Here is a 21,593-nt window from a genome sequence, read left to right on the forward strand (position 1 = left end):
TAGCTAGCTTATTCATTTAGGCAGGGGACTTAGCCTCTGTGTCCATAGCAAACTTATCTGGAAAATGTACCTCCTTCAAAGCAAGTGATGTGCTTAACAGAGTGCCTGACTGTATTTGCCAGCTTTTCTGACACTATAATAAAATACCTGACCCAGGCTATGTTGAGGTAAAGACAGACTTATTTTGGCTCATGATTCTGGAGGTTCAAGTCCAAATTCAGCTGGTTCTTCTTGTTTGGGTCTCTGGTGAGGGCAGCACACTACAGCGAGCGTACATGTTAGGGTGAGCAGTCACATTTTAAGCCAAGAGGCAGAGAAAGACGGGAGACTGGGTTCCCCCAATCCCTTTTGAGGGCACATTCCAAATGACTCAATGACTGCCATTGCGCCCCACCTCTTAAAAGATCCCTGATACTTCCCAATTTCACCATACTGGGAACCAAACCTTTGAGGTGGAGAATTCAACATCCAAACTCTAGCACTGGTGTATGGCAAGTGCTCAGAATTGGTTGCTTTTGTCACAGTGGCATCCTGCGGCTTTATCCTCCTCAACAGCCCTGTGAGGTAGGTGTTATATCCCCTCTGAATTACAGGGGAGGGGAAAGAAACTCCTAGAAGTTAAACAACGTACTCAGTCTCACAACCAGGAAGTAGGAAAGCAAAAGTTTGAACCCAGGTCCTAAATTTCAAGTCTTTTGTACCTGTCTTAGTGGAGCTGCAAAAATATTAATGCTATTAATAGTCTGACAATATTTGTATGACCCAGTTACAAAAAGAATGTTCATGGTGTAAGAATTTCCCCAAGTGGGTTGCTACTTGGCTTACTTGAGTGTCTGTCCCACCAATATGAGGCAGGAACTCAACTTCTGAAAGATCTCCAGATTGTGTTCTACAGTGCTAGAAGCTTTGGAGCTAGGTGAAAACTCAGCCCAGCCTTAGCAGATGGTCTCTGGACCTGAGGAGCTGGTTATTTGACAAGGATGGATGTGAGTGTGAGAAGACTGTGTTTGTATCATATTCTGCCCCTAAAGGTTGGACTATTTTCAGACTAGTTTTTGAAATAAGAATAGCCTAAAATTCATAATTCTACATCAGAAGTTGGTCTAGAAGATTCTCTGCTCTCCAGGGTGTTGGGAATGAATTATCAGCATGGCAGAGTCATTCCATCCTTTTCTCTTACAGTTGCAAGAGACAGAGAATAAGAATAGTCTGAAAAAAAAGATTTATTCTGAAGCTCCAGCTGCTGGATGTAGAATGAGGAAACTTACAGGACCCTACTGTCTCTCACACGTGTGAGCACACATGGTTTCTGGTTTCTCTGTGCTCAGCTTTTTCTCTTGCCCTGTAGCCCAAACTTCAGGGGCAATGTGAGCTTCCTGTTTCCTCCAGACTCTCTTGCCCTCTGTACAAGCTACCTTGGTCATTAGTCAGCATACAGGTGGAGTTCAAGCCTGATGCCCTGCCCAGTCATAGCCATCCTCCCCACTTCCCAAACACCCATGCTGTCTGGAGCATGGGCCATGATCAGAACAAAAGAAAGTTGGGCAAGGCAAGCGTCATCTGGCTTGTACTTAAGATCTTTGGCCTTTAAAAATTACTTGTTTTTGATTTCCAAAAGGCATAGAGGTTGTGGGAGAAAGTTGTAGCGTCACAAACATTTCTGACCCTAGTTTCTCTGTATTACAGTGGTCTAGTGCTAGACTTAATAAAAGACACAAACTAGAGCAAAGTTTACCTTTTCTGTGTCTTTTTGTTGATGACCATGGAAGTCTTGTCCTTCTTCTACCAGGTTTAGAGCATGTAATAGATACAAAGGAAATTTCTGATTAAATTGAAATTCTTATACCTTCATAGAAAGTCACATTTTTCTTGAATAGATTTTTTGAGTACTAAGTACTGGTCCATCTATCTTGATTTTTGTTCTTTGCAGTAAGGCTACACAGTTGGCAAGCAAGACATTATTATTCTGATTCTAAACCTAGACTTGTACATCCAAGGTCCCAAGTGTACAGAGAGAGGTGGATGCAGATACAGAGCCTCCAGGCCTTTGTGTGATGGATGGATGAGTCCCTTTTCCAGTTCTAGATTTTTTTGATGGTACTGAGGTCTGTGCTTACTGGGGCAAGCACTCTACCACTTAGGCCACACCCTTATCTCTTTTCTGCTTTAGTTATTTTTCCAGACAGAATCTCCCATTTTTCCCCAGGGCCATCTTTATACCAAGCTCCTCCTACCTATGGCCGTCCCAGTAGCTGGGATTACAGATAAATAGTTCCACACCTAGCTTATTTGTTGAGATGGGGTCTTACTAACTGTTTACCCTGGCTGACCTTGAACTGTGATCATCTTGGTCTCTGCCTCCTCAGTAGCAGGGATATTATAGGCTTGAGCCACCATGTCCAGCTTGTCCCAGCATTCTGCCAGAGCCATAAAGATAGAATACTCAATAGTTGCCAGAAACCACACATCCTAAAGCAAGATGCTAAACTACCTAGGTAGAACCTTCTGAGTGACTCTAAACTTGTTTCAACCAGTATTAGTAGTTATGTTCTTGAAAACTCCGGCCTGAAGAGATGAAAAGAGGATTAATTTGGCTGTGGGATGCCTGCCCCTTCTTTACTATTTGGGAAGAATTTTAAGGGAACCACTCTGAGAATTGATATGTGTGTCCTGGAATATAGAAGTTGGGGGTCAAGGCCTAAATGTGAGAAGCCATGTGCCTGGTGTGGCAGAGGACAGAGGGACCGTCCCTAGGAGCAGGAATTTCAAGGATTTTTGAGAGGGAGTTTACCTATGGGCGCCACTAGATACAATCTTCTAGAGCCCTTTGAAAAGGAATCCAGAAGTGTGGTGGAGTCAGAGACTGAGCACAAGAGACCTACCAAATACTCAAAGTTCAGGAAGAGGTAGTAATTGTTACTGGAATCCTAGACCAGAGGCCTGACTCTGGGGGCCCCAGCAGGCCAGATTCAGCCACTAAACATCTTAAACATCTTAGGGTCCAACTTGAGTAGATGAGTGGTACTGAAGCAAGAAAGGAGTTATTCAGTATATAAGTCTTGTGAAGGAACGGGGACCAGCATCTAAGCTCTGCTTCAGGGTCCTGACAGAAGCTTTAGGATTATATAGGGGAAGGACAAAAGCATGGGGTGAAGTATGCATACTTAAGCAGTCTTGGGCAAACTGTGGTCTGGCTGATCAATATCTTAGGATGGTTTTGGAGTCCTGCTGGTACTGGGAAAATCATTATTGCTTGAGGTAGGCAATTGCTTCTGAGTCATGAGACGATTTCTCCTGCCTGGGGTGGGAGGCTCAGCCTGGGTTAGTCACAGAGTGTAGGCCATAGGTTTGCAGAACTTCCTGTTCCTGGAAATTTTTTTTTACTCTTCTATTCACATGTGCATACACTGTTTGGGTCATTTCTCCCCCCTACCCCCTCTTCCACACTCTTCCCCCTTCCCTCCTCAGTTCCAGGCAGGTCCTGTTCTGCCTTTATCACTAGTTTTGTTGAAGAAAAGAGACAAGCCTAATAAGGAAGACAAAGCGTTTTTGCTAGTTGAGTTGAGGATAGCTATACAGAAGTATTCCTAGCATTGCTTTCGTGTACACGTGTTATGACCCATGTTGATTCATCTCTAACTGATCTTTACCCTGGTTTCTGATCCCCTCCTCATGATAACCTCAGTTGCTTTAAGGTTTCTGTATTAGCTCCTCTCGACTGGGGACGTCAAATGCTTTCATGTTTTGGGTTTTCTGCCTATATCTATATCACCCAAATGTGCTCTCCCCTTATCTTGTGGTCTAAGTCCAACCACATTACTGCATTTGCCCTAGATCTAAAGTCTGCATCTGAGGGAGAACATATGATTTTTGGTCTTCTGAGTTTGGCTGACATCGCTCAGAATGATGTTCTCCAGTTCCATCCACTTACCTGCAAATGATAAGATTTCATTCTTCTTCATGACTGAGTAAAATTCCATTGTGTACAAGTACCACATTTTCTTGATCCATTCATCAATAGTGGGGCATCTTGGCTGTTTCCATAACTTAGCTATTGTGAACAGTGCCGCAATAAACAAGGGTGTCCAGGTGCCTCTGGAGTAACCTGTGTTGCATTTCTTTGGGTATGTCCCCAGGAGTGGGATTGCTGGGTCATATGGCAGGTCTATGTTTAGATTTTTAAGAAGTCTCCAAATTTTTTTCCAGAGTGGTTGTTCAAGCTTGCATTCCCACCAGCAGTGGATTAGGGTTCCTTTTTTCCACATCCTCGCCAACACATGTTGTTGGTGGTGTTTTTGATGATGGCTATTCTAATGGGGATGAAGTGGAATCTTAGTGTGGTTTTGATTTGCATTTCCTTTTTGGCTAGAGATGGTGAGCATTTTTTCATGTGTTTTTTGGCCATTTGAATTTCTTCTTTTGAGAAAGTTCTATTAAGTTCAGTTGCCCATTTTTTAATTGGTTCATTGATTTTAGGAGAGTCTAGCTTCTTAAGTTCCCTATATATTCTGGTTATCAATCCTTTGTCTGATGTATAGCTGGCAAATATTTTCTCCCACTCTGTGAGTGTTCTCTTCAGTTTAGAGACCATTTCTTTTGCTGTGCAGAAGCTTTTTAGTTTTATGAAGTCCTATTTGTCCATCCTTTCTCTTAGTTTCTGGGCTTCTGGGGTTCTATTGAGGAAGTCCTTGCCTATACCTATTAGTTCCAGAGTGTTTCCTGCTCCTTTCTTTAGTAACTTCAGAGTTTCAGGTCTGATATTTAGGTCCTTGATCCATTTTGAGTTGATACTAGTACAGGGTGAGAGACATGGATCTAGTTTGTTTCTTGCAGGTGGATAACCACTTTTCCCAGCAACATTTGTTGAAGAGGCTGTCTTTTCTCCATCGTATATTTTTGGCACCTTTGTCAAAAATGAGGTGGGTATAGTTGTGTGGATTCATAGCTGGATCTTCTATTCTGTTCCACTGTTCTTCATGTCTGTTTTTATGCCAGTACCATGCAGTTTTTATTGCTTTTGCTTTGTAATATAGTTTGAAATCAGGTATTGTGATACCTCCAGCATTGCTTTTTTTGCTGAGAATTGCCTTGGCTATTCGTGGTCTCTTATGTTTCCAAATGACCTTTAAGGTAGATTTTTCTATCTCTTTGGTGAAAGTCATTGGGATTTTGATGGGAATTGCATTAAACATGTAGATTGCTTTCGGTAGTATAGCCATTTTTACTATGTTGATTCTACCTATCCATGAGCTTGGGAGATCTTTTCATCTTCTGTAATCTTCCTCGATCTCTCTCTTCAGGAGTTTGTAATTTTCCTTGTAGAGTTCATTCACATCTTTTATTAAATTTACTCCTAGGTATTTGATTTTTTGGGGGGCTATTGTGAATGGAATTGTTTCCATATATTCCTTCTCAGTTTGTTCATTGTTGGTGTATAGAAAAGCTAATGATTTTTGTAAGCTGATTTTGTAGCCACCTTGCTATAGCTGTTTATGGTGTCTAGGAGCTTTTGAGTAGAGTTTTTTGGGTCTTTAAGGTATAGGATCATATCATCTGCAAATAAGCATATTTTGACAGTTTCTTTACCTATTTCTATTCCTTTTATTTTCTCTACTTGCCTAATTGCTCTGGCTAGGAATTCCAGTACTATGTTGAATAGGAGTGGGGATAGTGGGCACCCTTGTCTCATTCCTGATTTTAGGGTAAATGGTTTCAGTTTTTCACCATTCAGTATGATGTTGGCTGTAGGTTTGTCATATATAGCCTTTACAATGTTGAGGTGCATTCCTTCTATTCCAAGTTTTCTTAGAGCTTTTGTCATGAAGTGGTGTTGGATCTTGTTGAAGGCTTTTTCTGCTTCTACTAAGATGATCAAGTGGTTTTTGTCTTTGCTGCTATTAATGTGCTGTATTACATTTATAGATTTGCATATGTTGAGCCACACCTGCATCCCTGGGATGAAGACAACATGATCATGGTGTATGATCTTTCTGATGTGTTGTTGGATTTGGTTTGCCATTATTTTATTAAGGATTTTTGCATCTATATTCATTAAGGAAATTGGCCTATAATTCTCCTTTTTGAAGGTGTTTTTTTGTCTGGTTTTGGGATGAGAGTAATATTGGCTTCATAGAATGAGTTAGGCAGTGTTCCTTCCCTTTCTATTTCATGGAACAGTTTAAGGAGAGTTGGTATTAGTTGTACTTTAAAGGTTGATAGGATTCAGCAGTGAATCCATTGGGTCCTGAACTTTTCTTTTTTGGGAGAGTCTTGATTGCTGCTTCAATTTCTTTTTGTGTTATAGATCTATTCAGGTGGTTAATATCTTCTTGGTTCAGTTTTGGGTGGTTGTAAGTTTCTAGGAATCTGTCCATTTCTTCAAGATTTTCAAATTTATTAGAGTATAGGTTCCCAAAGTAGTCTCTGATGATTTCCTGGATTTCCGAAGAGTTTGTTGTTTCCTCCCCTTTTGCATTTCTGATTTTACTGATTTGGTTTTTTTCTCTCCTCATTTTAGTCAGGGTTGCCAGGGGTCTATCAATCTTATTTTTTCAAAGAACCAGCTTTTTGTTTCATTAATTCTTTGTATGGTTTTTTTGGTTTCTATTTCACTGATTTCAGCCCTCATTTTAATTTTTTCTTTCCTTCTGCTTGTTTTGGGATTTGCTTGTTCTTGTTTGTCTAGGAGTTTGAGCTGTAGTATTAGGTCATTGATTTGAGATCTTTCTGTCCTTTTAATATATGTACTCATGGCTATAAACTTTCCTCTTAGGATTGCCTTTGCTTTGTCCCATAGGTTCTGGTAGGTTGTGTTTTCATTTTCATTAACTTCCAGGTACCTTTTAATTTCCTCTTTTATTTCATTGATGACCCATTCGTCATTGAGCAATGTGTTGTTCAGCTTCTAATTGTTTACATGTTTTTTACTGCTGTTTTTGTTGTTGATTTCTAGTTTTAATGCGTTGTGCTCAGATAGAATGCATGGGATTATTTCTGTTTTCTTATATTTGTTAAGGCTTGCTTTGTGCCCTAAGATATGATTAATTTTTGAGAAGGTTCCATGGGCTGCTGAGAAGACTGTGTATTGTGCAGAAGTTGGATGAAATATTCTGTAGACATCACCTAGGTCCATTTGATACATGGTGTGCTTTAGTTCTAGAATTTCTTCATTGATTGGCAATAGGGGAGCATTAAGTTCTCCCACTACCACTGTGTTGGAGTTTATAAATGTTTTTAGGTCCTTCAGAGTATGTTTGATGAAATTGGGTGCATTGATGTTGGGTGCATATAGGTTGATAATTGTTATTTCTTTTTGGTCTATTTCCCCTTTTATTAGTATGGAATGTCCTCCTTTATCTCGTTTGATCAATGTAGGTTTGAAGTCTACTTTGTCTGAGATAAGTATGGCTACTTCTGCCTGTTTTCAGACACCATTGGCTTGGTAAATCTTCTTCCAGCCTTTCACTTTCAGCCAGTGCTTATTTCTGTCGATGAGGTGGGTCTCCTGTAGGCAGCAGATTGTTGGATCTTCCTTTTTAATCCAGTCAGTGTCTTTTAATGGGGAATTTAGTCCATTAACATTCAGTGTTATTTTTGATAAGTATGTGGTGATCCCTGTCATGTAGTTGTCTTTGTTGATTAAGAGTTTGATTATGTGTAGCTGAAACAATGTTATGCTTTACTTTCTTGCCTTTTCTTCTCCTGTGGTTTGTTATTGCTTGCCCTTTCATGGTTTTGTTTGCTTTCATTATCTGTGTGCAGAATTCCTTGGAGAATCTTTTGTAGTGGTGGCTTGGTGGTCATATATTGTTTTAATTTCTACTTATCATGGAAGACTTTTATTGTTCCATCTATTTTGAATGATAGTTTTGCTGGGTAAAGTATCCTAGGATTGAAGCTATTTTCATTCAGTGCTTGGAAGATCTCACCCCATGCTCTTCTTGCTTTTAATGTTTCTGTTGAGAAGTCTGCTGTGATTTTGATGGATTTACCTTTGTATATAAACTTTGTATTGTACCTTCAATATTCTTTCTCTAGTCTCTATACTTGTTGTTTTAATGATAATATGTCATGGGGTAGTTCTATTTTGGTCAGGTCTGTTCGGTGTTCTGGAGGCTTCTTGTACCTGAATGGGCATAGTTTTCTCTAGAGTTGGGAAATTTTCTGTTATTATTTTGTTGAATATATTACGCATTCCTTTTGCTTGCATCTATTGTCCTTCTTCAATGCCCATGATTCTCAGGTTTGGTCTTTTGAAGGAGTCAGTGAGTTCCTGCATTTTCTTTTCACAGGTCTTGAGTTGTTTAATAGTTCTGCAGTTTTTCCTTTAATTGCCATTTCATCTTCAAGTTCTGAGATTCTATCTGCTGTTCTATTCTGCTGGAATGGCCTTCCATTTTGTTTTGTATTTCTGTTTCATTCTTTTTTTTGAGGTTTTCCATATCATGGGTTACTTCTTCTTTAATATTGTCAATTTTTGCCCTTAATTCATTTATCTCTCTGCTTATTGTGATCTTTGTTTCAGTTTGGTGTTTGTTTAGGGCTTCTACAATTTCATTTATTTGTTTCTGTGTTTTCTGATATTCTTGAGTTTTGTCATCCTGGAATTTCTTGAGTGCCTCCTGTATGTTTTGGTTGACCATGTCTAGTAGCATCTCTATGAAATTCTCATTAATTACTTGTAGAATTTTTTCTTTCAGGGTGATCTTGTGTTCTTCGTTGGGTTCCTTGGTATAGTTTATCTTTGTTTTGTTGGAGTCTGGGTCTGGATATCCATTTTCTTCATTTTGCTCTAAATCCTGAACCACTTTATTTTTGGCAGAAGAACGGTTTCCATCCATTTTTCTTCTTCCCATATTTCCACTAGGTACTGTTTCTGTCCCTGGACTATGTGTAATTTGGTATTAGCTGGGTTACAATATTAATAATAACAAAATTGTTAGGGAAGGTTAAAAAAGAAAGAGAAGGGAAGAGAAAAGGAAGAGAGAAGGGAGAAAAAAAGGAAAGAAATAAAGGAAAAAGAAGTGGCAGAGAGTGGGTGATCAAACAGCAAACCAGGCTGGCAAGCCCTTAAAGAAGGGAGAAAAAAAAAAAATCACCAGTTCTGGAACAGCAGGATTGCAGGCTTAGTTGTTTTTAGTTCTTTAGTGTCCAGTCCAGTCTATGAGTGTCTCTTAGGCATGCTTGGAACCCTCTAGTGGTGGCTGAGCGGGAGCCTGGTGGAGCGGTTATCTGGGAAGCCTGTAGAACTGGAGCCAACTCTGCACAGGGAGCAGGGTTCCTAGCAGGCTGGTGGGTGTGGCTGTCTTGCACCAGGATGGTGCCTGTCCCAGAAAGGCAGGGCTCCAGTTGTTCCACATGGAGCTGGAGCCAGGCAGGACCTGGTGGGAGGGGTGAGTTCTGGTCATCCCACAGGTGGCTCAGCAAGGCCTGAAGGGCAGTGGGCTGGGGGGAGGGACGGGTATCCTGGCAAGCTGTGGGATCAGCTCCAGGCTGGGGTCTGGCGCAGACTGGTGGCAGGGATCCTGCTGGTCGTGGGTCCAGTGGCACAGTCAAGGGGCAGATATTTCAGCATAGTGTGGATCTGGGGTTGGAGGCTGGCATAGCTGAGGACAGGTATCCAGCCATGTGTGGGTCTAGAATAGAGCTGTGGCCTGGCGCAGCCTGAGGGGTGGAGAGCCTGGCAGAAAGGAGCAGTAGCTCTGCAGACCTACAGGACGGGGATTTGACAGGTGGCTGTTCTTTTATTAGATTGTGGTGTGGTGAAGCCTTCCATGATCTAAGTCTTTAGAGTGCCATGGTTTTGGCTGTCCCTGGAGCTTTACCTCAGTCAGGTGTGTCTCCAGCTTCTCCGCAGGATCTCTGGGTCAGCTCAGGAGGTCTGCGGCTGTGTCTCTGTGGCCATCTTGGATCTCCCTCTGTTCCTGGAATTTGAGATAAGCCAGAAGGACTGGAAGAGAGAACAGGCCAGAGAAGCAAAATGGAGTCCATCAGGACAAAGACTGGGTTCTCCTCCCAGGGAAACAAAGGCAATTTCAAAGGAGCTCCTGTTACATTCTTTTTAGCCAGCAAGCTGCAGTTGGGGATCCTCAGTATGATAGTCCCTGAAAATAATCACAAAAGTGCCTAACAGAGAAGGATTCAATTTTGAATGTCCTCCCAGCCCAGGGGTAGCAGGCCAAGAAATTAAGGATTACTTAGCACTGTACCCTTTCACCTGATCTCTCCCCATCAGCCAGATGTGGAAGGCATCCATTGGTAGAAGAGAGGCAGCAGAGGGAAGCAGCAATGAAGCAACAGCAGCACCTCAGTACTGGAGGCTCCCAGACCCACAGCAGCACAGGACTGAGTGGGAAAAGGGGAAAGATACATGTAATAGAGTTAGAATTTCTGATCATATCACTGGACTAGGAACTTTTGTAAGTAGAATGAGATCCTCCTAGAAATTTGTGGGCCCAGAAAAGCTGTGAGATTGGCCTCTATTTCCAACAAGCAAAAGGAGAGAACCAACAGCACTCGTGGAACAAAAGGAACGGAAAGGGAAGCTTGGTTAAAATCAAGTTTCATGATTGCATCCTGTTAACACAGCAGGAACCATTTCATAAGACAGTTACATTAAAATCTCCTCATTTCATCCTCTGGACAACTCTTCATTGTGTACATGAAGAAAGTGAGACCAATCTTGCTCAAGGTGAAACAGCTAGGATGTGTATTAAATTCTGGAACTAAAATCTAAGATCTTAAATACTTGTCCAAACTGCCTCTGGAAGAGCAACACTGCTCACAACTAGTCCAGTGGCTTTTACCCCTTCAACACTTCATGCTGATTGTCTTTTGGTCTAGTTTGGGTATAGTATATGTCTTACTATGTTGGGACTTCGGGCTCTTGCATGTTAGCTACAACTTTTGTCCTGGTTACGAGTTATGTCCACATGTGTGCTGGCTAGCTCTTTCCCATCTGTTTCCTCTCCTGAATGCTGCCTTAGCATTTCTAGATTTTTGCAAGACCATTGCTGAGTGGCAGCTTCTTATGTCCACTAGCATTTCTGTTTAGATGATTGAAGGTCTCATACTTAAAATTCTGCAGCAGGGGCTAACATGACTGTCATTTATTTGTAAGAGTATTTAAAATGAGATTTTCTTTATCCACATTTTGGCAAAGGTTCCAAAAGGCCAAGAACACAAAAGTGGTTGCACAAGCCAAAGTGAAGCATTAGGTTTCTTGTGCAAGAACCTCAAATACATGCCCCTCTCACATACATTATATAGAGGATTGAAATGCAAGAAGCTAAAGAGAGTTTTGGAAAGGTTGTGCTCTATGTCTCATCTGCAAAGGTCCTTGTTTGTTTGGTGATGGTACAGATATAAGGCCCTGGTGATCTCACTGAACAAGCATAACTGAAAGAGGGAGCGAGAGGTACATGTCTGCCATAGGTAGAGCAAGGATGGATGTACTTAGGCTCACATGTGGCTCCTGTGGATCAGGTGTGAGCCATGAGGAAGAGAAAGACATGGACTATTTCAGAGCCTGCTGTCATGTAGGATGGGAGGAAGACCATTTGGATATCCATGGTTTGAAGCAAAGCATTTATATCTAGCCAGAGGTATCTTATATCATAAGATCAGCCATTGATCTTCCCAAAGAGGATTCCGAAGTATACCAGCACATCCCAAGAGGTCAGCTTCAAATATCCATCAATGTCAGAAAGGGCCAAACACAGATATGCCTACGGCAAGCCAGAACAAGATTGTGTTGTCTTTCTTGCCTTTACCTCTCTCTCCTTCTTCATAGCCTCACACCCTTGGCATCAGCCTCTAAGGAGACAAAGAAAAATAAAGTAGTGAAGAATTTCAAAAGGGACGATTGAGAAGAATCCAGCTGAGCACTCTGTCCGTTATAGTAAGCAAGGCCAAAGCAAACCCAAGGTGGAGGAATAAGATTCTTCAACTTTAAAGTTTAAAGCTTTGACTCTTATGTGGAACTGGGTATTTTACTTACTTCACTAAGATTCTCAAGACAGAATCATAAAAAGTTCTGGGGCATGAATACCTATTATATTGGTAGGCATTATGTTCAGGTAAGAAACAGAATTCAAAAACTGCCCTTGTATATTAGGACCTCACACTCATGTAACCCTCCTAGTATGTGAGGCTGATATTGAAGGGGGAGCCACTGAGAGTCTAAAGAAAGACCACCTCTAAAGAAGTGGTCTACCCCTTCTTTAGAATTTACTTATATGTGGAATCTAAAAAAGTTGAACTCTTTGAAGAAGAGAGCAGGATGTGGTTATAGGGATTGAGGGGGCAAGGAGTAGACAAGGATATGAGAGAATTTGGTCAAGGAACAGATAGTCAGTTAGATAGGAGGAATGTTCTATTGCACAGCACCATGGATCTAGTTTGTAGTAATAATGTCTGTTTCAAAACAGCTAAAAGATTTTAATTGACCTTACTACAAAGAAATGATAAACATTTGAGGTGATGGATATGTTAATTATCCTGATTTGATTATTGCACAATGTGTACATGCACTGAAACATCACATTATATCCCATAAATATAAACAAGTAATATTAGTCAATTAAAATAAAATAAAAATTTAAAAAGCACAGTTCAAAAGGCCTACCTATGAGCTGTTTTAGTAAGTAAAAAATAACATTCCAAAATTAATGACGCACAATGAGATGTAAAAGGCTCTAATTATGCCAGATCTGAGAAATTAGATTATAATTTACTTAATTGGCTCAACCCATTTTTCTTTGACATAGTAGAATAGTAATTTGACCAGCATAATTTTACAGATGTGTATGGCATTCATGTCTATGTACCTGAAAGGAGCATGTGGACCAAATTTTTACAGATGTAATAATTTTAAATGTCATTGTAAAAGGACATTTGAGAGAGTGGTCACCATAGTCTCTGAATTTGGAGTTGATACCACTTGTTTGAGCATCCTCTCTTGCTACTGTGGATCGTCTTTTTCAGTATCAGCACAAATTGCATCTGCCTTTCCTGTTTTAGGAATTCTGTGTACATTCAAGTGTACTTTTCTTGTTTTTTTGCTGTATCTATGGATTTATTTATTCTAGCAAATATCTTCTCTGCATTTCCAGGGATTTGGGACAGGAATGAAAGCAGGATACATGCTGCTCCATTTCTATATCAATAATCATGCAGAAACTAGATTTAACTTTTTCATGTAGATTAGTTTATTCAAGCAGGTATAACAGTTATAGTGAATAAATGGAACTTAATGGTATAATCATGGGCCGGTGGAGTGCTTGCACACACACATATCATATTCTTTGCCCTCACTGCTTATTTATATTGCTTTGTGGAATTAGCTATTTCTTTATGCTTGCATAAAATCTTGGGTAGGTACCATAATTTTTATGGTCACTCTAGGATAATAAATAGTCTATTGGTCACATTTCAATAATTAAAATATCTCCTCAAAATGATGAATTTCATTTAAGGCTAAAGCTTTACTCGAGGCAGGGAAGTCTGCAAAGGGAAGTGGAGGTAAGGGATGGCATGAAACTGGCTGATTTTCCCTAAGACAAGTTGACAACTAAGAAGGTCCTTTTATGACTGTTTGACTACTGTTAATTATTTAACCAACACTGTAGCAAGATTTTTTTTTTTAGTCCGTGAGTGATCAGAAAAACATAGGAAAATTGTCAAAGATTTATTTCTTTTAGGGACAGGAAAATAACCATCTGATAAAAGCTTTCTCAAACAGGTAGTGGGGAAAAATTAAATTACTTTTCTGATTACATCCTATGAGTCCCATTTATTCAAAATAATGATGGTTATATCTTGGGGAACCTCTCTGAGGTCCTTTACAATATATATATCTTACTACTGAGTTAACCTACATGTGAATACAGAGCCAAGCTTTCTAAAAGCATCACTATGCTGAGAAATGAGAACGATTTTTTTTGATGATTTTTAAAGATAAAGACTTTTAATGAAGTCTTGGTTATTACCTGTTTGATGATGATGATGGTGGTGGTGGCTGTTTTTTTGGGGGGCAATCATGCAAAAATGCTATCTTTGATAGAAGAAATTCTATTTGACAGGGTAAAATAATATTCTTCCGTGTCTCTGACTGAAGATGTAAGGTTTAACTAATGTCTTCAACTTTATTCCAAAGTAAGGTACCAAACCAATCATGTAGAACATGGAAAACACTTGGATAGTAACTAGCTTTGTACTTCTTGGCCTCTTATTCACTTTGAAAATCTAAAACAAACAAGCCAGCGAATAAACAAATGTTGAAATCGAAAAGACCTGGTCAAAGTATTTAGACTGTAGAGGAATCATCTGAAGACAGAAGGCAGAATGTGCTTTCTCTGAAAGGGTAGGAGTGAGAAGTGCATTCCCTTAGCTACAAAGCTAAAGAGTTAGGGCCTCCAGCTGGGCACTGGTGGCTCACATCTGTCATCCTAGCTACTTGGGAGGCAAAGATCAGGAGGATCTGGTTTGAGGCCAGCCCCAGGCAAATAGTTCTGGAAACACTATCTCAAAAAAACCCATCACCAAAAAGGGCTGGTGGAGTGGATCAAGCAGTAAGAGCACCTAGCTAACAAGTGGGAGGTCTTGAGTTCAAACCCCAGTTCTCAGAAAACAAGAAAAAAAGAGTTAGGGTCTCAAGGATATGAAGGATCCTACCCAGTGACTTGAAGTGCTCCTTGGAGGCTGGAGAACTTGACGGACTGAGGGTCTCACATGGGTTTGACAAAAGAAGCAGCCTGGGGCTTGACTTGTGAAATATCTGTCCTTCCTTTAATACCGGTCAGAGTGCCCTTTCCAGAAGCTCTACAGGGGCCCTAGGTTCAAAATGAACCTTGTCACAATTCTGCCAGGGTTAAGTCATACTCATCAGAAAGTGACTGGCTACACTCAAAGTTCTAATATGAGGGGAAGTCATAAGTAACCTCCCCATATGTCTATTGGTTTTCTTAAATGCAAAACATGGGGGAGTTCGTTCTGGAAGTTTCAAAATTGAGACTTAAAAATTGATACTCAAGGAAACAGGGAATAAGAATGCTATTATGAAATGAGCTTTCTGTGCACATTCGGTATCTTTCATATTACCATTTGACTCAAGTTAAATTTTATTATGCAAATTAAATAGAATTGTTTTAGTGATTATCCTGTGAGTTTGTGCTGTGTTAATTTAAGTATCTCACATCCCAAGTTGCCAGTCTCCAGATTGTGATATGTATACATCCCAAAAGACTTTGAAATATATGGAAGTACTTTTACGAATTACCCATGCTTATGTCAGGTTATGAACATTTCTACACCAAAGTGATTTTTTAGATTACAATGGTGTAGGATTAAGTTTGCCTACATGCACCAGAAACCAGAAATCATTAGCGGCTGTTCACATAAGGTTTTATTTTCTCATATAAAAGTGGGGGTATAACAGGTCAGGACTAGTACTGAAAGTTCCACAGATTGTCACAAGAGACCAACAACTTCCAACATTCTGCTCTGCTGTCCTTTGGATGGGACCCAAAATGACTGCTAGAAACCTGTCATTATGCTCATATTCTATACATCAAGAAGAAGCAAAGCAAAGAGAGACTTTGGCCAGCAATGGTGGTGCACATCTGTAATCCCAGCTATTAGGGAGGCAAAGATTGTGAGGATCATGGTTCAAGGCCAGTCCAGGCAAAAAGTTATTGAGAACCCACCTCAACCAACAAGCCAAGCATGGTGGTGTGTATCTGTGGTCACAGCTATGTGGGAGGTGGAAATAGGAGGATTGTGATCTGAGGCCATCTGCAGGCAAAAATGTTACATACTATATGAAAAATAAATAAAGCAAAAAAATGAGCTAGGAGCATGACTCTAGTAGTAGAGTATGTGCCTGAGTTCAAACCCTACTACTACAAAAAGAAAAAGAGAGAGAGAGAGAAAGAGAGAAAGAGAGAGAGAGAGAGAGAGAGAGAGAGAGAGAGAGAGAGAGAGGAGGAGAGAGAGAAAGGAAAGAAGGAAGGAAGGAAGGAAGGGAAGGAAGGGAAAAGAAAAGAAAGATTTTCCTGGAAGTTGTATAAATTACTTTCCCATGTCACCAGTTGTGTCTAAGTATAAAGGAGGCTGGAAAATGTAGCCTGCAACCTTGTATGTCTAGCTAAAATGTGGAAACTTTATTACTGATGCAGAAAGAAGGCCTAATATTGTGAGATAACGTTTGCCTCTGTTTGATATAAGGGAGCACAGAGGTTATGAGTAGGCTCTGGAGTCAGACCATTTGCTTTGATTCTTGGCTCCATCACTTCATCATTGTAACTTTGAGAATCTTTAAACTTTCCCTATCTTTACTTCCTCCTGTTAAGCGAGAATAGTAGTGTCTTGAGCACTTAATGTGAAGTCATTTAGAATGGTGACTGGACATGTGCCACTGTTATTACCACAATTTATTATGATTCACTAAGCTGTTGTCTCTGTAGCTTCCGGGGTTTGTTTACTACTCTAGCCCTATGTATTAGTCAGCTTTTTGACATAACAACAAAATACCCAAGGCACCCAAATTTATAAATTAAAAAAAAAGTTTATTTAGTTCACGGTTTTGAATGTTGAAACTCCAAATAGCATAGTGCAGGGTCTGGCAGACTTCATGGTGGATGGTGCCAGTGCATGTTGGGGAGGATTACATGGTGAGGTAGGAAGCAGAGAGAGCTGGGTGAGACCAGGTGCTCCTTTTATAATAACGTCTCTTGAGAATTATCAAAGGGTCCCAGAGAACTACCTCATATACCCCTAATGGCCTGAAAACCTTCCACTAAGCCCCACCCTTTAGGGTTCCACAACACTTCTTAGTGCCACTACCATGGGAACAAGTCCTTCAATCATATGAACTTTTGGGAGATGCAATTAAGCTATATTCAAACTGCAGCACCTTAGAACCTAGTATGATGTTTGGAACTTGACAGATATGGATGGATGGATGAATGAGTGAGTGAGTAAGTCTGGATGAGTTTTGAATCATAGAAATTCTACTTTTTAGCTGGTTTACCTTGCTATTTCTTAAACCCTTTTGGTCTTAGTTTTCCCGTCCCTGAAATGGAACACTTAATGGAGTACTTAAGGGCTCATCTTTCACCTCTCCAAATCTATTTTCTGCCCTTCTCAACCAAATGCCAAGAAGGCTGACCTTTATGGATTACACTCATGAGTTCCTTTGCCCTGTGGTTTCCTACTGGGATTGGTCCATGGGAAGTGATCAGATGTGGGAAGGGTATGAGCTGGACATTTATTCCTGTGGTTTCTTCCCTATAGGGTCATGGTTTGGTGATAATTGTGTGTATGTTCTAAAAGCCACAGCTATCAAGTGGCTTTATCTTTATAGCTGTAGGTGCTTCTGGGTTTCAGTAACTGGTCTACCCTATGGCTACACTATTATTATCCTCAAACATTTGTTGATTTTTTTAAATGCTTGCCATACTTTTATAAATAGATACTTCATTACATTCTCCTCAGTTCCTCATTTCATTTTCTTTTGCCTCTGAGACCAAAATTGATACACAACAGAGCCCCTTTGAGTATTTAATGAAATAATGCATGCAAAGTACTTAATACAGTGTCCAACACAGAATAAGTTCTCAATAAACTTAAGATCCACTAATGCTGCTGTACCTGTTTCTTTTTACTCATATATTTCATACTTCTTTGCTTCATGTAATTTTCAAAGAGTTAGTAAATGTGTTGCAGTATTTTACTGGTGAAAATGATAAGAGCTTGCTTAAGGTTAATTTTTTAGAATTATACCTTCAAACAAAATGACAGATACTTATTTTTTCCCAAAAAGAATTTTCTTTTTTGTTAAAATATGTAAGGCCCAATGCAGCGTCCCCTTATCATTGGCTTGTGAGTCAGGATATCTAAGGAGAAGAGTAGTTAAGCTAATGGGTCAGAACTAAGAAATTGGTCTGGGAAGCTGGGGATAACTCAGGAGGTGGAGGTCTTAGATATCAGTGGTCACATAAGCCCAAGAACCTAGAGAGATGTGGTATAGACCAGGGAACCATGACTAGTAGTTATAGAAGAGCCTCATTGTTGACCCAATGTGGATCAAAGCTCTTTAACTATACCTATGATACTCTTGCAGTTGAACACTCCATGTTTCCAAAGAGTGGTTTCAATCATTTTGAAACAAAGGGGCTGGTGGCTCACGCCTGTAATCCTAGCTACTTAGGAGGCAGAGATCAGGAGGATTGCAGTTCGAAGCCAGCCCAGGCAAATAGTTCACAAGACCCTATCTTGAAAAAAACCCATCAGAAAAAGCAGGCTGGTGGAGTGGCCCAAGGTGTAGGTCCTGAGTTCAAACTCCAGTAACACAAAACAAAAAAGAAAAACAAAAATAAAAACAAAACAAAAAAATCTATTGGAACAATGTGTTCTGGGGTTTTATTAGCTATCTTGGGAAACCCAGTCTTCAAGTTCAGGAAAATAATGGTTTTTCCTGGTGGTGAGTTCTGGTCCTTTGCTCTGAACCTTCAAACTCATGATTTTCTCGAATTTTGTTCTTTATGGTGCAAATATTTAATCTTAGCCTGTGAGAAATACGCTCACCTGTCCAAACTCAAAGAATGGACTCAGAGACACATGGAGTGCAGACACGTGGAAGTGAGACTTTAATGGCATTCTCCATAAGGATGGGTGCCTGAAGAGCAGAGACACCAGAAGCTGTTACAATAAGCATTATATTGCCTAGTGTGCAAGTCCCTCCCCCATTGTCCCTGAGTACTATGGGATGTACATTTTTTTTTCAGGGGCCTTGCCTAATTCCTATTGGGTTATTTAAAATATGCCTCTTGGGATTGGTCAAATTTTAGAGGCAGCTTCTGCCTTTGTGGTGGGAAGATCTCCATGTGATGTGTGCTTTCTGGCATGTAACCCATCCCCTTACCCTAAGGTGATTTACGCTACCCAGTTTAAGTTCTGTATCCGTTGTCCCTCCCCCAACATCTATAAACTGATACATAAGTAAGCTGCTAGGGTTAAGTGCCTTGAAAATGGACCAATATTGACTTTATTTCTAACAAGCTTGTCACCCACAGCTTTCTAGTACTTAGAACTTTTTGTTCCCAAGAACTTTTTTTCCCATGACTCCCTAGATGCTATCCACGGTGCTTCTGCTGTTGAAATGAATGCATCTTATAATTTCACAATATCCCTTATAGTAATGATTGCTTGGTAATTCACCAAATTATCCTTCACAATTCAGAGTAGATCACGATGATGACAATGACGACAATGAAATTTGAAGTCCCGTTTGAGTTACAGAGCCATTGCTAAAAACATTTTCTTACTTAGAAAATTTAAAACAATACCAACCTTGGAAAGGGTAAAGAAGGAAGTAGAAAATAGGTAAATTAAGTAGTTGAATGAAGCACTTTCCATGTTATAGAAACAACTAATTTGATTTTTATTTTCCAACAACACACAGTAAGAAACTGCTATTTTTGGATATTTGTGATCAAACAGTTGAAGGCTATAAGATAACACATTTTTTTCCACATCAACTAGAGTCAACAATTAAGATCAGAACATATTTAAATAGGAATATATTTTATAAACTGACCATGGTGATGATTAACTTATTTTTCTTGTATGTGGCTTCTATTTTTCCAGGTTTGGATATCAGAAACACACGAGCAGCTGTCACAATATTTTTTAAAAAGAGAAATGGCTGAAAAAAAGAGCAAGGCCTTATTGAATGAGGAAACAATGTGCTCTGGAATTTTTAAAAGGTATCCTTAGTGCCTCCTTTTGTCTACAGAGCACACACATGTAGGAAAGGATTGCATTAGCAGGAAATACAGTGGCCTCAGCCACACATCCAGCACTTTCATCTCATGTATCCATGCTCTCTGTTCACCCTGTTCTCTCTGACAGGATTTCCTTTTCCTTCAATCATTCACCAATCAAAATTCTACTTATTCTGAGTCCAGCTAAGATCTCATTTCCTCTTTATACATTTTTCTGATACAGGTTCTGACTATTTAGGTTTGAACAGCACTTCCACAATTTACTAGTGTTTGGTGTCTGCAATCTTGTTTGCACACCTATAAAATGGGAATTATTAAAGTGTTCACCTCATAGGATCATCCTGAGTTTAAATGAAATAAAGTACGTACTGTGCCTAAAATATTTTAGTAAGAATTAGGTAAGCTGACATTAATCAGAAGTAATTCCTCTGGTATCCTTGACATCTGAGCATTTTATGCCCTATGTAATGGTTGGACTTGCATTCTAGTTCCTGTATATGCATTGAGAGAGAGAGAGAGAGAGAGAGAGAGAGATTATTCCTTTGAGGGTGGGAGCTGTTTCTTTGTCACCATATTTGTTTTGCAACCTACCACAGTACCTCTCATGGAAATGCATGTCATGGACTTTGTCATATAGTGTAATTATTGCAAAATGCAGTCAAGGTAATGATAAATGCTAAAATTTCTTCTTACTTGTTGGTACATTTTATTACACAAAGTATAGAAACATTTCAAACATAAAAACCTTTTTAAAATAGTCATAAAACTTCAGCCACCAATGAGTGTTGTACAGTTTGAAAGCTTACATATGACAGTCAGACATGTTTTCTGAATGTTGCTATCTTGTTTACAGGGACACTGGATCACCTGCTACAGGCTTTGGGGCTATCTTTACAAGACATCCACCAGATTGGGGAAAAATGTAAGTTGTTCTTAAACTGCTGCAGTTTGTACAAAACGTTTATTGATTTAAGAGGTTTGTTTGCAGGGAAGAAGATATGAGGGGTATGCCAAGGTCAACAAAATGCCCTTTACATGACATCTTAGACTTTAACAAAAGATTTTTGTCCATCAAGAGGCAAAATAAAATAATATTAACAGTAATACTAAAACAGTTAATCCTTATATTTATGTACTTTGTATTTGTGAATTCTCCTACCCTCTATATATTTTTGGTAACCTCCAGATAAATACTTGTAGCAAGGCATGATGGCACATGTCTGTAATCCCAGCATTTGGGGGACAGATCATGAGTTCAAGATCAGCCTGGGCTACATAGTGAGACTCTTTTTCAAAAACAAATGAACAACAAAATCCCAGAGTCTTGTAGGAACCTAATCCTGCATTTTCTCTAAGAGCAATGGTTCAATGTTTGCTAATTCAGTGTTTGGAACAACTTTCTAAAGCATACTGTGAACAACAACACACACAAAAAAGAATGGTGTTGAGACCCTAATACATTAACTGATAGAAGAAATAAATTTCTTTGGGGGACAGCATGAACTCTTATGCACTCATCTTTCTAAAGGAGACAAGCTGTATATTTTCATGTGGAAATATAACAAAATTCTAACCATTGGATTGTGCATTATAAGATTGTCACAAAGATTACAAGTTGATATGTGTACAGCAATTAGGATGTAACCAAAAATTATTCAATAAGTGCTCTGCTTTATACTTTCAGTCTATAATAAGACTAAGTTCAGAAGCATCTTCTTGATTTACTTCATTTACTTCTTTATTTTGTTTTCTCTGTTCTATTTTGAAAAATCTTTATTTAGATGTTGAGCCATGATTCTCTAATTATCT

The 21,593-nt window shown here is 39.6% G+C and overlaps 1 protein-coding gene across 3 annotated transcripts in view; it reads left to right on the forward strand.

Annotated features, from left to right (window-relative positions):
- Positions 1 to 21,593, forward strand: part of Cfap95 (cilia and flagella associated protein 95) — a 94,710-nt gene that overhangs the window by 22,138 nt on the left and 50,979 nt on the right. For all 3 annotated transcript variants that reach the window (XM_020179474.2, XM_074052012.1, XM_074052013.1), the window contains 2 exons: positions 19,648 to 19,766; positions 20,638 to 20,706. In XM_020179474.2, the coding sequence (XP_020035063.1) occupies positions 19,648 to 19,766; positions 20,638 to 20,706 (188 nt within the window). The remainder of the gene's footprint in view (positions 1 to 19,647; positions 19,767 to 20,637; positions 20,707 to 21,593) is intronic.

This window comes from Castor canadensis, chromosome 13 (genome assembly GCF_047511655.1).
Source record: "Castor canadensis chromosome 13, mCasCan1.hap1v2, whole genome shotgun sequence".
NCBI lineage: Eukaryota > Metazoa > Chordata > Mammalia > Rodentia > Castoridae > Castor > Castor canadensis.